This window comes from Apostichopus japonicus, chromosome 21 (genome assembly GCF_037975245.1).
Source record: "Apostichopus japonicus isolate 1M-3 chromosome 21, ASM3797524v1, whole genome shotgun sequence".
NCBI lineage: Eukaryota > Metazoa > Echinodermata > Holothuroidea > Aspidochirotida > Stichopodidae > Apostichopus > Apostichopus japonicus.
The window spans coordinates 12483351-12500002 of NC_092581.1; the positions used below are offsets into that span (position 1 = coordinate 12483351).

At 35.3% G+C, this 16652-nt stretch overlaps 1 protein-coding gene across 1 annotated transcript in view; it reads left to right on the forward strand.

Annotated features, from left to right (window-relative positions):
• The window catches only part of LOC139963066 (uncharacterized), a 31289-nt gene that overhangs the window by 4731 nt on the left and 9906 nt on the right, over nucleotides 1-16652 (forward strand). The window contains exons 6-21 of the mRNA XM_071963550.1: nucleotides 846-893; nucleotides 3108-3164; nucleotides 3510-3566; nucleotides 4394-4450; nucleotides 7136-7198; nucleotides 7705-7770; nucleotides 8337-8399; nucleotides 8852-8917; nucleotides 10144-10209; nucleotides 10795-10860; nucleotides 12207-12272; nucleotides 12732-12824; nucleotides 13336-13401; nucleotides 14526-14594; nucleotides 14930-15001; nucleotides 16138-16203. Coding sequence (XP_071819651.1) covers nucleotides 846-893; nucleotides 3108-3164; nucleotides 3510-3566; nucleotides 4394-4450; nucleotides 7136-7198; nucleotides 7705-7770; nucleotides 8337-8399; nucleotides 8852-8917; nucleotides 10144-10209; nucleotides 10795-10860; nucleotides 12207-12272; nucleotides 12732-12824; nucleotides 13336-13401; nucleotides 14526-14594; nucleotides 14930-15001; nucleotides 16138-16203 — 1041 coding nt within the window. The remainder of the gene's footprint in view (nucleotides 1-845; nucleotides 894-3107; nucleotides 3165-3509; nucleotides 3567-4393; nucleotides 4451-7135; nucleotides 7199-7704; nucleotides 7771-8336; nucleotides 8400-8851; nucleotides 8918-10143; nucleotides 10210-10794; nucleotides 10861-12206; nucleotides 12273-12731; nucleotides 12825-13335; nucleotides 13402-14525; nucleotides 14595-14929; nucleotides 15002-16137; nucleotides 16204-16652) is intronic.

A 16652-nucleotide genomic window follows, 5' to 3' on the forward strand; every position in this document is an offset into this window, starting at 1 on the left:
TTACAAAAACATTGAGTGATCATTAAATGTTCATTATTTCTTTTCTCAGTGTAATATATTACTATCATAGTTGTGTTCTTTTGTGGTTTTAATCTCAGATTTCTCAACCCACCTCACAGTCAAGCCTGCCTTTAGAAAAAACAGTCCTCCTCAAATCCACTCCAGCAATAATAATTTGTTACTTTATATAGCATAAACTACCCCAAAGTACTACCATTAGGGTTCATCCTTTCGCACACTGAATTGACCAGCCACCATATGATTGTAAACAAAGGTGCTCTAATGGCCAGCAATACTTTCCTGTGTGAAGAAAAATTTGGCTTGACAAATGGAATAGTACACTGTGTGTTTAATCATGAATTCTTGCAGAGGAGCGTTCAGTATGGCTAGGGACTGGGGCGGTGTTTGATATAGGCAGGGAAGATCGTAATGATGGGTGCAATCATATCGTATCACCCAAATTGTCTTTTGCAATTGTTGAGTGAGCTCCTGCATGTTGTCACTTGTAGCGAATGTAGCGAACAATGTATTTTTGTTACATGTGTAATGATGTCTGAGGGTAATGATGTCTGTCTGTAATGATGTCTGTCTGTAATGATGTCTGTGTATTACATTATCACTTCACCTGGGCTAGTTAAGCTTCATCTTAGAATGTCTTATGACCACATCACTTCCCTAGTACTTCTTTCCCAAGCTCCCCCCCCACCCCCCCCCCCTAGCCCATCAAGCTCTCCAACTACCTCAACTTCCAACAGGAGACAAATTTAAATGTAAAAATAGTTTTCGTTTTGATATGATGTGAATTAAGCTGATTAGTGTTTCCTTGTATGATTGATGGATTACAGATTGTAACCTTGAATGTTCAGCCGGTTACTATGTGGACAACACATGTGGTAAGTAGTACTTAATTATATATGTAGATTTAATCAGCCTTGAAAGAATACAGGATAGAGATGTATACTGCTTTAATAGGACAAAATGAGATGCCACGAAATGTATTCTTAATTGGGGTTAGCAATGTTGGCAATAACATCAGTTATAATGTTTAAACTTCGAACAGACCAGTTCTTGTAGATACAAGCAACTATCTTGAAGTATATACTTGGTGTAAACTATGGCGTTTGTACTTAAAATTGTAACAACAAGTGGCACACGAATGTCAAATTAAGAACAAACTATTTTTTTCATCATTCAAGAGTTGCAGATGGTTTTAATACTCCGACCCCTTGTGCTTTAACAATTGCGGTAGAGAAGGTGGTGGGGTCCATATTTAAAGTGATATGTCGATATTCTAAAGGATATGTTGATGTTCTTAATGATATCTCCATGTCCTAAATGACAACTCCATCTCCTAAATGATATCGCCATCTCCTAAATGATATCTCTGTGTCCTATTGATATATCCATTTTCAAAATGATATCTCCATGTCCTTAATGATATCTTCATGTCCTAAATAATATCTGCATATCCTTAATGATATCTCCATGTCCTAAATGATATCACCATCTCCTAAATGATATCTCTGTGTCCTAATGATATATCCATTTCCTAAATGGTATCCCCATGTGACAAACGATATCTCCATGTGTCCTAAATGGTATCTCTATCTCCTAAATGGTATCTCCATGTTCTTAATGATATCTCCATGTCCTTAATGATATCTCCATGCCCTTAATGATATCTTCATGTCCTAAATGATATCTCTATCTCCTAAATGGTATCTCCATGTTCTTAATGATATCTCCATGTCCTTAATGATATCTCCATGCCCTTAATGATATCTTCATGTCCTAAATGATATCTCTATCTCCTAAATGATATCTCCATGTCCTAAATGATATCTCAATATCCTTAATGATCTCTCCATGTCCTAAATGATATCTCTATCTCCTAATTGATATCTCTATCTCCTAAATGATATCTCTATCTCCTAAATGATTTATCCATGTCCTAAATGATATTTACATGTCCTAAATGACATCTCCATGTCCTTAATGATATCCCCATGTCCTAAATTATATCTCCGTGTCCTAATGATATCTCCATGTCCTAAATGATATCTCTGTGTCCTAATGATATATCCATGTCTTAAATGATATCTACATGTGATAAATGTTATCTCCATGTGTTCTAAATGGTATTTCCAAGTGTCTTAAAAGATATCTCCATGTCCTAAATGATATCTCTATCTCCTAAATGATATCTCCATGTCCTTAACGATTAACACAGTTCAGAGCATCAGTGACTGTATTTGGTGAGCTTCTTTCCTGCGCATATTAAATAAAAAATGGCACATCGAATGAGATTATCTTCAGACAGATGTAAAACTGAATATTTCAAACTATTCCGTTTTTTGTACAGTTTTTTGTTGCTATTGACACTAATGTTACTTATGTCATATTGTTCCATTGCTGATGATGTCCATTACCATTAATCCTCTCAACATTGTCCTCCCTACACATGACAGTTACGGTGGACAAAAGGAATAACGTAAAAATGTAGGGCTGATGCCTGGCCACCCTGATGCAAGTTGCCATCAGCCACCCTTTCAGTGTTCATGTGTGATATGGTGTGACATGGTATAGAATTTAATCATATCTGATATCATCTTAAAGGCATTGAAGACTCGCCCTAAACCGCGTGCCGCGCTCCGAAAAAAAGTTAACTTTCCATTGCTTGCAAGTGAAGTTTTTTCTTGTCGCTACAAAATGCAGACAGTAATGAAATGTGATACCTTGTTATCTTTTATCTAGACCTGAGATGTCCATCCCTGCTAATGCTGTGTACACTGTGTTGTGGGTATTGACCGTAGCTGTATGTATTGCCTGTACACTAGTGTCTAGTTACCGACGGTAGCAAGCTGTGTGTGTATTTTCTGGGATCGATGGTGGTGTCTAACACATCTGTTATACCTCATTCGAAACTAGATCACATTACCGGCATGAGATGTTTCTTCACACCCTTTAAATTAATTGACTCGATGCCTGGTGAGACTTTCTTTGTTCAGTACATTCCTATCCTTTTGCAATCAACATGCAATTTAGCCTTACATTCTTGGTTTTAAATCATTTGCTTTGAATTTGTTATCATTTTTTCCCCTTTCAAGAGTGTGCTCTTAACCCTTGTCCAGTAGGATCTATTCGTGTGGGTGATAACTGTGAAGGTAAGCCAATTTTGATGTACCATTCCACAATATGAAATATACATGCGAGTTACTGGATGACATGAGGGTGGGAGGGGGGGGGGAGGTCGGGGATATTCCTTTGGTCCTCTAAATTATCAGTGTTTTAAGAAAACATCCTTCTGATACTTTCTGAGCTTTTCTCAGCAGATAACGTGATTGAATAGAATTATAGCTTGACATATAGTTTCATTCTAAGTGGTACCTGTGAGTGCATTAATAATGCTAATTGCCTAAGTTACTTGATTCCATATCATTAGACCACTTATATTAAAAACAACAAAATACTAGGGTATCACTCAATTGTTTATTTGTTCTTTCTTGCAGTTCCAAATTGCGATGTGGAGTGTCCAGAGGGGACATACTTTGACAACTTGACATGCCGTAAGTTTGCTTTAATCAGAGAGAGTGAAGCATGACAGCTTTTTGTGTAGGTTTATTCATTTGAGCTAGAAAGACTCGGTTAAAAGGGACCGGGTGTATTTAATGGCAAAACATTCCTCATTTGAAATAGTTGGTGACATCTTTATTGTCCACCGATTCAACCATGCAAGTCCCGCCCGTCAACCACCCCCTAAATAAAGCAACACACATTCTTTTCTCTACTGTGTGTGTCTTTCTTTATAATTGCATTTTGGTTTTTATTTGTTTGTTTGTTTCTTCCTGGGAAAGTTCCATAGCAGTATACGATCATCCAATGTTTGGGACATAGGTTAATGCCTTGTATGTAGTATAGTAGTATGCAGGGTGAGCATCTGGAAACAACAGCCTTTCTATAGTTATATAATGTCTAAATTCTGAGTCATATCTCTAGATAAGAAAGAAATGAATGGACGACACGACTACGATTATCATAAAGCGATTAAAAAAAAATGAATTCAAGAATATATACCTGTCAATAGTCGAATATATAATGTTTATAGTTGTGTTTTATGTCTGTGATAACCAATTTTGATGATTTTGCAAATTTGAATAATTTCAATGCGAACAGTTTTACAGGACTATGTCAACATCAGTCACATGGATAAGAAAAAAAATGTTCAAAGTCAAAGTCGGTAAAAAACGGTTTTCGACGACTTTAGTTTTATTTCTCAATAATAACTATATAAACTTAATATTTCGGACTTTCTTTCCGACACCATTGTAATATGATAACGGCCTGTCCCTTTTAATAACTCTACTGTGTTTTTTGTTTTTTGTTTATCCTTCAGAATGTTACGAAAAGCCCTGCCCTTTGGGATACCAGTCTGTTGATGATCGTTGTGAACGTAAGTGTGTGCATTGCATAACAGATTATTGTCAGCTATAATAGTAGGAAAGATTGGCTTCAGATCTATCAGAACAGAGCCATATGTATAATTGTTTTCCTTTTTCCTTTATTTTTCTTTGGGTAGAAATATGATGATGGTATTTTGGCACCAATTTGTTTAAGAGAAACGCTTTAGAAATATTCGTACGTACTTGATATTCTGCTATGAGATGAATATTTTATATCCCCCCTACCTCCCCCCCTTTTTTTTATATTGTTATATTTTGTCACTTCAAGTGATTTGTTTCCTACCTGATATGGTTCCGGTTAAAACTTTATTTGACCGTGCTACAATTCAGGAAACATAAGATCCACATAATGATCCACATAATGATCCACATAATGTTCACATAATGATCACATAATAATCACATAATGATCACATAATAATAACATAATGATCCACAAAATGTTCACATAATGATCCACATAATGTTCGCATAATGATCCACATAATATGATCCACATAATGATCACATTATGATCCACATAATGATCCACATATTGTTCACGTAATGATCCCATAATAATCACATAATGTTCACATAATGTTCACATAATGATCACATAATGATCCACATAATGATCCACATAATGATACACATACTGATTCACATAATGATCACATAATGATCCACATAATGTTCACATAATGTTCACATAATGATCACATAATGATCACATAATGATCCACATAATGATCCACATAATGATCCACATAATGATACACATACTGATTCACATAATGATCACATAATGATCACATTATGATCCACATAATGATCCACATAATGTTCACATAATGATCCACATAATGATCCACATTATGATCACATAATGATCCACATAATGATCCACATAAGGATACACATAATGATCACATGATCCACATAATGATCCACATAATGATCACATTATGATCCACATAATGATCCACATAATGTTCACATAATGATCCACATAATGATCACATAACGATCCACATAATGATCCACATAATGTTCACATAATGATCACATAATGTTCACATAATGATCCACATAAAGTTCACATAATGATCCACATAATGTTCACATAATGATCCACATAATGATCCCATAATGATCTACATAATGATCCACTTAATGATCACATAATAATCACAATGATCCACAAAATGTTCACATAATAATCACATAATAATCACATAATGATCCACATAATGATCCACATCATGTTCACATAATGATCCACATAATGATCCACATAATTATCCACATAGCAAGGTACTTATTTTAGCAGCTGTGGCAGAATGCAAACGATGTGAACTTGTTATTGAAAGTTTTAGTTAGACATTATAAGTGCTTCGATAGCTACATCAGAGGAAGGAGCAGGACCATATGGAGCGAAGGATCTAACTGTAATATAAGTGATATTAGAAAGGGATTCAAGTAATATTTTGCCATGCTACTATTTAGGGTTTACTTCGAGTATACTGATTTACATTAAGCTTACAGAAAATTCTGCTTTGAATTTCCATTCTATCATTACGGTACACTTCAAGGGTTAGAGAGTAATATACAAAATGCCTGCACTAGTAAAGAAAGGAAAGTTTAGAAATGTTAAGCTTCCACAGAATACCACATTAAAGGGAGAGTATATCGATTTACATTAAGCTTTACAGCCACAGATAAAATTCTGCTATAAATTTCCATACTATAATTAGGGTAAAGGCTACTTCAAGGGTAGAGTAATATACTAAATGGCAGCATTTTTAAAGAAAGGAAAGTTTCAAAATTTTAAGCTTCCACAGTTTTCCACATTAATCGGGGGTAACAAGGAGAGTATACTGATTTACATTAAGCTTACAGCCACAGATAAAATTCTGCTTTAAATTTCCATACTATAATTAGGGTATACTTCAAGGGTAGAGTAATATGCTAAATGCCTGCACTTTTAAAGAAAGGAAAGTTTAGAAATGTTAAGCGTCCACAGAATACCACATTAATGGGGGTAACAAGGGGAGTATATTTTTAGCCTTGTATTTGTCTTATCTTGTTCATTTATCCTAACTTTGGTTTACAGTATCTGTGATACCAGAATTGGAATGTAAAGAGAAGTGTTTTGTCTATGACTGAGGGATATGAATATCTTGTTTGCCAGCTACTGGTCGTTGGTTTGAACTCTACCAGGTTGTGCTTAAAGGCATTGCAGACTAGCCCCAAACCGCGTGCGGCCATCTGAAAAAGTTAACTTTCTGTTGCTTGCAAGTAACGTTTTGTTTGTGTCGCTACAAACTGCAGATGTAATGAATGGTGATACCCTTGTTATCTTTAGCTGGACCTGAGATGTCCATTGCTGTATTGTTTGTACACTGTGCTGTGGGTATTGACCGCAGCTGTATGTACTGACTGTACACTAGTGTCTAATTACCGACGGTATCAAGCTGTGTTTTTCTGGGATCGATGGTGGTGTCTGTTACACCTCATTCGAAACTATGTAAGATTACCCACATTAGAAGTTTCTTTTTGCGCGAGTCTTCACACCCTTTAAACTTTCTCCAAAACCTATTTCGGTCTGATATTATGGCTGGTTTACTCTCATTACATCAGAGATCTACTACTACGTTTTGTTAATTTCTCAATTGTTTGTTTGCATGTTTCAGCATGTGAGCAGCAGCCATGCCCTAAGGGGCAATATTTTTACCAGAGATTTTGCCAATGTAGAGGTAAGTTGTCACAAATATATGAGTCATCGTATTAAAAGGTGGTAGTATCCATATAGATGCTATTTTGTCATTTTCTACAGTGGGCTGTATTAGACCGTGCTCACTCTGGGATGATCAATGGTGGGGACATGGGGGTTGTACAGCACCAGCTTGATTTACCCCCAGTCTGTACCCCCTCCCTCGTAAATGTTTATCCAATATGCACCGCCAACCTCTGCCGCCCCCACCCCACCCATCCCACATACTCCAAATGTCTGGTGACATCACTGGACGTCCGAGTACTTTATAGTAACTACTGGCCTTGTACATGTAATAGATTTCCCAAATGCCCTCCATGTTAGTATGATTGATTGAGCAGAAACTCATGTGGCTACGTACAAGTATGTGCAACTAAGGTTGCAATGCAAGTTTTCGCTTTGAATCACTACAGCCATTTATCATGTCTGCAATTTAATGTTATCATCTACTTAATTAGCCATGACTTCAACTTTTGATTTATCCTCCAGTCTGTCATGAGAAATTGTGTCCAGCAGGTCAAACGTTTGACCATGATTCATGCTCCTGTGTTGGAGGTAATAAAACGCTGTTTTCTCGCTCTCCTTATATTCTTTAATGATAACAATTTAGTTCCTAAATCATAAAGTGCGATTGTCAATATAGAACATTTTTCGCAGTTGTAGATATATATATCTATATATATATATATATATATATATATATATATATATATATATATATATATAAGTGGTAGATATGACATGTGTGTTCACCAATCCTTGGAGAAATCTTGTTAGCAGTCTTTTCAAATAGTGGTAAAGAAATATTTTTATGCTTACCGATAAGCATTTACGTAACTATTCTAAAAACTACTATGATTCTTAATTCATGAAGTACTTCTCAATTACATATACCACTGGGTCATTTTTAACAAAGGAAACTTTAATTTGCCAACACTTCTATATATAAATTTTTGCAAGTTTCACAAAACGTTTGGAGTATCCTTTTTTATTAACAAATAGTTCTTTTGCTGGCCTATGTTTTACCTCACAACTTATGGTTGTTTCACCAATGTGATGAACTAGTGTGAGAAAATGATCCTGGATATAAAACATTATCCAAACATTTCGTCTTTCCGTAGACTGCAAAGAGGTCACCTGTCCAGCCGGTGAGAAGTTTTTACAACATGAGTGCAGATGCTATCGTGAGTTTTTTTTTTTTTGCTTAAAGAGTGGTTCAGTTTGAACAATAAATATTTGTTAAAAACTGTTTAAAATAGCAAATTTGTATATTTCACTGATTTATCAACACATTATTAATTTTTTTTATTCTAATAGTAGTTCAGAATTCATCCAATGCCAGAATATGTTTTCAGTCTAATGAAAGCTGTTTGTTACGGTACGAACAATGAAGAAATGGGTTGTTATGGTTCAATCATTAGGTCCCGAGTTCGAGTCACTCCAAGATTAATGTATGTCGTCCAGTTACAGAGTTGTTGACAATTGACAATTCATAATTATGGACATTAAGAGACTGACTTCGGTCAGCTTGCGGCTTTGATAAGCCAATGATGGCTTATTCGCGAGTTCCTGTGTTTTTTAATTTAGGCAGGAGAGTTCACATTGGAAGTTTCATTCCTCATTGATTTATTTTCAGCCTGCGAACCAATTGAATGTTCCTACGGTTATGTGTATGACATGGACCAGTGCAAATGTGTCAGAGGTGAGCAACCCAGCTTTGATAACAGCTTTTAACAGATTTCATCTTAAAATCTATTTGTTTATATAGGTACCCAGAACCCTGCAGCCAAGCTTTGCTATGTAAGGCATAATCTAGCATGCTGCAATGTTTCAGTTGATTGGTCTTCAGAGATATAATAATAATATCCCTATTGTTGCTATTGATCCATCCAAGCTGAGCCGGACTTTTGCAGCTGTAACAACTTTCCTTTTCGACGGTGGTTCAGTCGATCATCATCATTCTGTGCACACTACCAAGACATCATAGTGCCTGAGCTGATTATTGCAGCATGCACAAACATATTCCATATTGTTACTTGATTTAACCACACATTTAGAGTAACAAGTTGTATTTAATAATATTCTATAAGAAAATCTTCGAAGATTTTCTTCCCATTGGAGAAGGTTAAGTTGGCTGGCTCAAAAGAGGATCTGATACAATATGGGATAGGGGCATTACAACCGTTGGCACATACAGGGTCAATTAGGGAGCACAGGGGAAAGTTAATATATTCTCATTATCATATTATATCCAAGGAAAATGAGTACTTGAAATGGGACCTGGTGACGTGATTGTGTCCTGTACGGACCCAATATGACTTTGGGAGCCAGCCCAGATTATTTTATGAAATGTTTTATGCAAAGATCATTTTAATATGCAAAGTAGGTAAGCTGGCAAGTTACATTCATTGTTAAAAGGAAATTGCATGTGGTAGCCAGATAACGTTTCACTCAATATTGATATTTTTGCTTTGATATGAAACCGACAAGATTTTAAAATCTCTTTGTGGCATTCACTCAACAACAGCTGTCGAGTTTTGGTTTAGTTTCTTGGGTAGTGGATAGTAGTGGGAGAAGTAAACACTGGATCAAAATACAGCCAGTTGCTTTGAGTCTTTTAGGTTAAAAAGGAACAACGACTTTTTTATGGTAATTATCCAGATTTTACAACGGCAAGCTGGTGGCCAGATAGATCCTAGTGGAGGGATCCTGGTGGATTTCATATACAGCATAGATGTGAAGTTAATTGATACAGAAAGGAACCAAGAAACCAAAATAAGATCAAAGATAAAAAATAAAAAGAAGGATTCTGGCAGCGGTCACTGCTGATTTGGGGGTTAGGTTTCTTGGCTGAACTCGACATCAGACTCAGATTGAACATCTCAATTTAAATTGATTTTTATCCTTTTTTTATTCTTTTGTTTTTAGGTTGTGAACTGAGGACTTGTCCCGATGGACATGTGTTCGAACCAAGCAATTGTGAATGTTACCCCAGTAAGTACAAACATGCCCTCATCATGCAGTGTGTTGGAATGAAACAAAATCTTTTGTAGATATCTTAACCACGAAATTATCTAGCTGCTGTATGTTAATAATAGAAATGTTTCAATTTATTAAGAGGCAGCCATACTCTTCTATATATATATATATATATATATATATATATATATATATATATATATATATATATATATATATATATATATATATTGATCGATCTAAATTGATTGCTCATCTATTTCAAAATTATGAACATAGATAAAGGTACAGGAACGGGGGATATACTATCATTTTGACAAACAGGTTCTGCTATAGCGCCACCTATAGGAAGATAAGACGATTACGAATCACGGTACTTAAATGTGACGTCGTCTTTATTTCTGGTTCGTGTTTTAGCAGAGTACAGGACAGAATGTACAGCATTCGAATAGCAAAATATTGTATTACAACGAGGACAGAATAGAGGGCGCTAGGTAGAAACATATACCAAGCTGCAGCTGTTACATAATGAAATCAGTTTCATTGGTGGGCTTTTATGCTTTTATCACTTTTTCTTTCTGAATGGTTTTTAATTTGCAGGATGTGACCCAGCAAGATGTCCCTTTGGTAAAATATTTCTACCGGATACTTGCTCTTGTGTTCAAGGTAAGGAATAAAATAGAAACATCGCAAAGTGTAATGCAAAGTTTTTTAAGTTTTGTATATATACCGGTACCTTGTATGAAAGATGAAGATCAGGTTTTGAATACAGGAACCCAAAGTATTCTATGAGTGATAAACTTTAGATGCATTCAAAATTACTAGAAAACTTGAACATTAAATTAAACACAACAATTTATGTTCCGATCAGGCTGGAAATTATATAAGAAATGATATAAATTATGCGTAGGTTTTTGGCTGATCTCAGTCTCATTCAAGATCCCCTTAAGAAACTTTCTAAATGTTCAAAATACTAAACGCCAACCATTGTCTGAGTCGATTCTCAAGTATAATTCCATCTCTTACTGTACAATCATAAGGTCCCCAGTTCGAGTCCCTCCAAGATTAATGTATGTCGTCCAGTTACAGAGTTGTTGACAATTGACAATTCATAATCATGGACGTTAAATATGAATCTAAGAGACTGACTTCGGTCAGCTTGCGGCGTTGATAAGCCAATGATGGCTTCTTCGCGAGTTCCTGCTTGCAGGAGCATCTAAAATACATACATACATACACACATACAGCTTGAACAAACTAAATTAATTTAAGGTGTCATGAGACCAATGAGTTTCCTTTTGTTTTTGTAATTATCTGTATTATGTATACTAAATTAAAAAACTTGATATATTATTTATATATTATTTATATAATAGTTTAATTTTTTTTAGTATGTTGATGGTATACCCCATATACCTTCATTGGCTCCCTATCAGCTACAGAATTCAGTATAAACTACTTCTTCTCACCTTTTGTGCTCATCATCTGGAACAGCCTGTGTACCTGTCGCAATTTCTCTTGCCATAATCCAACTTGCACACTTCGTTCGTCCAACAAACTGTATTTAACTGTTCCTAAACCACGCTTGAAGACCTATGTGCTACAGAAGCTTCAAATACTCTGGCTCTTATCTCTGGAACAAGTTACCAGATCACATTCGAACATGCTCTAAACTTTCTACATTCAAAAGTCTACTTAAGACCCATCTTTTCACTTGTTCTTTTGTAAATTAATCTGCTTCCTTTGTGAAGTGCCTTGATCAGTGACTTTTGTCTACTGATTTGGTGCTATATAAGTCTCATTTATTATTATTATTATTATTATTATAATAATTATAATTATAATTATAATTATAATTATAATTATAATTATAATTATAATTATAATTATAATTATAATTATTATTATTATTATTATTATTATTATTATTATTATTATTATTATTATTATTATTATTATTATTATTATTATTATTATTATTATTATTATTACCTTCTTGTGTTTTGTTTCAGGACAGAGTATAACTGACACCTGCCCCTGGGACCATTGGAAGAATGTCATCACTCAGAAGTGTGAACGTAAGTAGTTTTACAGAAAAAAAATCATAAATTATTAAAAAATATCAAGATTATTGGAACCCTTTTTACAAAGTTTTCCACTTTCCCGGGGCAGAATATGATGCACGATTTATAGACGTCACTTTACTATATAAAATCAGGAGCCATTTGATATTATCTAATCTATCGTAAAATAATATTTTTCTCTTTCTTAATTGTGAAAACTATCTTTCATGTATTCTTTAGTTTTGTCTATTTATAAAGTTGTTGATCAGCTGAGTGATGATACTTATAAGCATTCAAAGAAAACGGCTCCTGGCATATTTCTTCCTAAATCTTAGGGGGCTGTTCGGTATTGAAGTAAAATGACCAGTCGTTCCTTTGCCCACAATTTTTCCCCCTTCTAAATTCCTGTGTTGAATTGTATAAATTTGATCCCATTGTAACTGTTTTTTGTTATTCTTTCTTATTTTTTGACAGCTTGTAACCCAGATGACTGTTCCGTGTTTAATTATGGGTCTTATTCGTTCGTGATGGGGGTCGACTACGAGACATGTTCCTGCATCAAAAGTTGTAAGTCTTTCTCTTCAGTGATTGACTTTCTCTGTTCTTTCTGTGAAGAGATTGATATGTCAGGTTGTAAGGGGTACAAACTTGTAGATGTAAATGAATGCTACTGCAAAACGTTTACCTTTCGAAAGGTTTCTTTATCACCCAAATTGACCCAAGAATGGAGAACAGTTTATATACAACAACAAAATGAACCCTAATTATGTTAGTTTTATATATGAGTGGCTAACCAGACCCGAATGTTACCATAGTTTAAAGTTTGTATGAACAAGTTTGATTTTTATCTGCATCAGAAATTGTCAGGCCAAGGGGATGGTTATATTTATGTATTTATATTTTCAATTTTCAATAACCTATCCGTGACATACTATTCAGATCTCTCTGAACAGTAGGATCAACATAACATTGATAAAACATGGGTATCATCATGATTTTAAGGTTGCATGCCTTGTCACTAACAAGATGCTATCAATAACAAGATGATAATTTCCTTGTCTCCTCAAATCTCCATTAGATTGTACCCCGACAGTTTGCAGGGAGAACACATTTTTCGACCATACTACATGTTTTTGTAGGCCAAGTAAGTATAAACTTATTGCGACATTTCAAGAGTTTCGTCTACTGCATGGATACCCCCCCCCCCCCAAAAAAAACAGCTGTATATAAAAGAGTGTAATAAATTGGTTGTAATTTGTCTAAGTTGCTCATTTGTGATAGAATTTGAGGGATATGAGATTAAAGTTTTGGACTGTCTGGATAATCTTCTAAAATGCACTCTCGAAAAGAACCAGAGCAACGCGAAGAGGAAATATTAACAACTTTGTTTCTACCAAAGATCTGGGAAGGTGTTCCAGAAGGGTGGTGGCCAATGCAGAGATGTAAATATGGAAGACATATATAGACAAGGCAAGGAGAGGGTTGCAGTCATTAAGCATATTTAAAAACTTCTGGGAAAACCTATTTCATTATTTTAAGACTACAAAAGTAACAATGGGTAACAGGGGCGTCGGAGCCGGTACCAATATTCACGGCGCAAAAAGAAAGAAAGTAGGACTAAGAAAAAAAAATGGCAAAAAATGATGCCATGGCAAATAATTATGACGGCAAGTACGGCAAGTAGGCTAAATGTGACTACTCTGGCATGGCAGGGGTCTTGTTTTCAAGCTCGGGAAGTGCCATTTCCTGCAATCTGGGAGGCATTTTTTCAAAATTTTCTCCATTACGCTACGCGCCAATCATGGTGGCGCGTAGCGTAGTTTTACCTATCAAACGTCCCCGATAACTATGATAGATGGCCACACTCTGATCTGCCGTACCAATCCCAAATAGCTTCCGACGCCCCTGGGTAAGCATACATGATCACACACGATGTAATTAGGGGACTAGGGTTGAGAATGGATGATTAAAATAGATTTGAAAGTTACCTAACTGGATAGGGTGTTCAGTTTACTAAACGTTACATACATATAACTTACCTAATCAACCACCGCCCAGTTGCAACAAGTTTGTTAAACTACTTTCATGTACTATGTCATGCTTCAAAGCGCAGTGAACTGACAGAATAAAGCAGAAAGGGTTATCATATTTCTAGCAGATAAAGTAAGTTAGGAACTGGTCATACTGTCAAGTATGAGTGCTTTGCAGCATGATTTAAGAGGGCAGTATAGAGCGGTATATAAGCATTAGAATTTTTTCTTTTCACAGACTGCTGGGGAAGGACTTACCTATGCCCGCTCGGTCAAATTTATGACAGTGAAACTTGTTCGTGTGTTGGTAAGTTTCATCTGTGGACTTTCTCAACATTCAGTTCTGGTTTCCCCAGCAATTTAATTATTTATTAATTGTTTAACTTACATTAGTAGAATCAGAATGCAGCTGTTTTCACAACTTGGAAGTTTCACAAACTGTAGTCAGTCATACCTTATATTGATGAGTCTACAATTCCACATGGGTTGAGTCCCAGCTTCCACAAGAACATGCCAGAAAATAAATTGGTTTTCTTGGTCATATTTATGGTGATAGTAAGTATTTTTCCAACATAAATTTACAAATTACTTTAATTTCATCTTTTATTTTTTTTGTCTTTTGTTTTTAAATTTTTCTTGCAGATAACTGTACCCCTATCGTTTGTAAATTTGGGCAGTTCTTTGATACCGATCTCTGCAGTTGCAGATCATTCCGTAAGTACTTCTCGATTAAAACTATAAAAAAAATCACAATATTTCAGAACCATGTATCATTAATTCCGATGGGTCTCTGTGTTGTCAACGTTGGCCCTAATAAAAACAATGTTTGGAATTTTTAGAGCTACTTTCAAGAATCATTGCAAAGCTACTGACATGATTATTCTTTCCGCCAATGTGTTCATTGACTATACCCAACACTTTGTGAGGGATGGCATCGCTAGCTCAGTAGTTCAAGAGACGGCATTCACGCAAATGGGAATTAGATATCGAATGTAAACACTGCAGTTTGCTTTTAAACTACAGTTGGATGGTCAAGCTTATGTTTGTATACCTGGTTTATATCAACTTTGCTGAAATCATTTCACTTGAAATTGCTCTGCATGCCAATGTCTGGTTGGCAACATGCATACAATGGATTGGTTCAGGTGTTTGACATGTCTATTTTGTATGAAAGAGCACAAAAAGACAAAAAGAACAGTGAAGAAACTACCATGATAGCATGCTCTGTTAAGGAGATATGACACTTTGAAGATATCAAAATTTCTTTGAAAATGACTGGTGTAGAAAGACTACTGTGAGGGATGTGATGTCACATCCTCACTTCCTTAACATGTGTGAATATATTTCTTTAAAAATTATATACATTTTTTTACACATTTGAAAATAATATAATCAAAGATTCTTCAGATGTTTAATCTCAAATACTTCCTTTGACAAATATGAGATCTCCTGACATATCTTTTGGTTGAAAGTCATGAAATCTCACAAAATATTTAGAGAAAAAACAAAGACAGTTTTTCACCATTGTGTTTCTTTTATTGTCCTCTTTCATATAACATAAACATGTATGACAACTGAACCAATCCTTTAATTTACCAACAGGACTATTGCCAAGAAAGTTTTCACACAAGAAAAGAGTTTAAACAAAAGTTGAAAGTGTTCACTACATTGTAAGAGGAGTTAAATGTTGTGAGGGGGGGGGGGGGTATATACTATTATCTTATACCTATTTCATTTTGCAGCTCAGTTAATAGAGCATGCACTATAGGGCCTGTAACCCCAATGTCTCTCTGGTTCCAATCCCTTTCTAGCCAAAAATTTCTTTGCTTCTTATCCCAAAAAAATTGCAGCTTGTCAGAAGATAAAGTGCAAAGTGGGAGAATTGTTTGATGAGAAGGAGTGCCGATGCCGACCAAGTGAGTTATTGTGATCATTGAGTGCAGTGATGATGGTAATATGTCAATGCTATCACACGATTAAACTCTTCTTGTATGCATTTTCTCTCCTTCAAAGCCATCTCTCATTCTTAAGTTAAAAGCAAAGCAAACCATAACATTTCTGTTTTCTTTTTCATATCTTTCCTTGCCTAGGCCCACAAATATCTGTCCATTTCCTCTCTCTCACTTTACAAGGATAGCACCACTAAATATACTTTTGTTTTTTCATCTAGTTTCATGAATAGAGCAGCTGTTCTTTTGTCATGCATAGCGCCACCTACATTCGCTATCGTTTCTCTCATGTTTTCATGCATAGCGCCATCAATTTTTTCTTTCTTCTTGTTTCTCTCAGTTTTTCTTCAATACCCCCACCAATTTAATCAGTGCACTAAAAGAGACCCTCCTAATCAATCCCATCTTTAATGTAT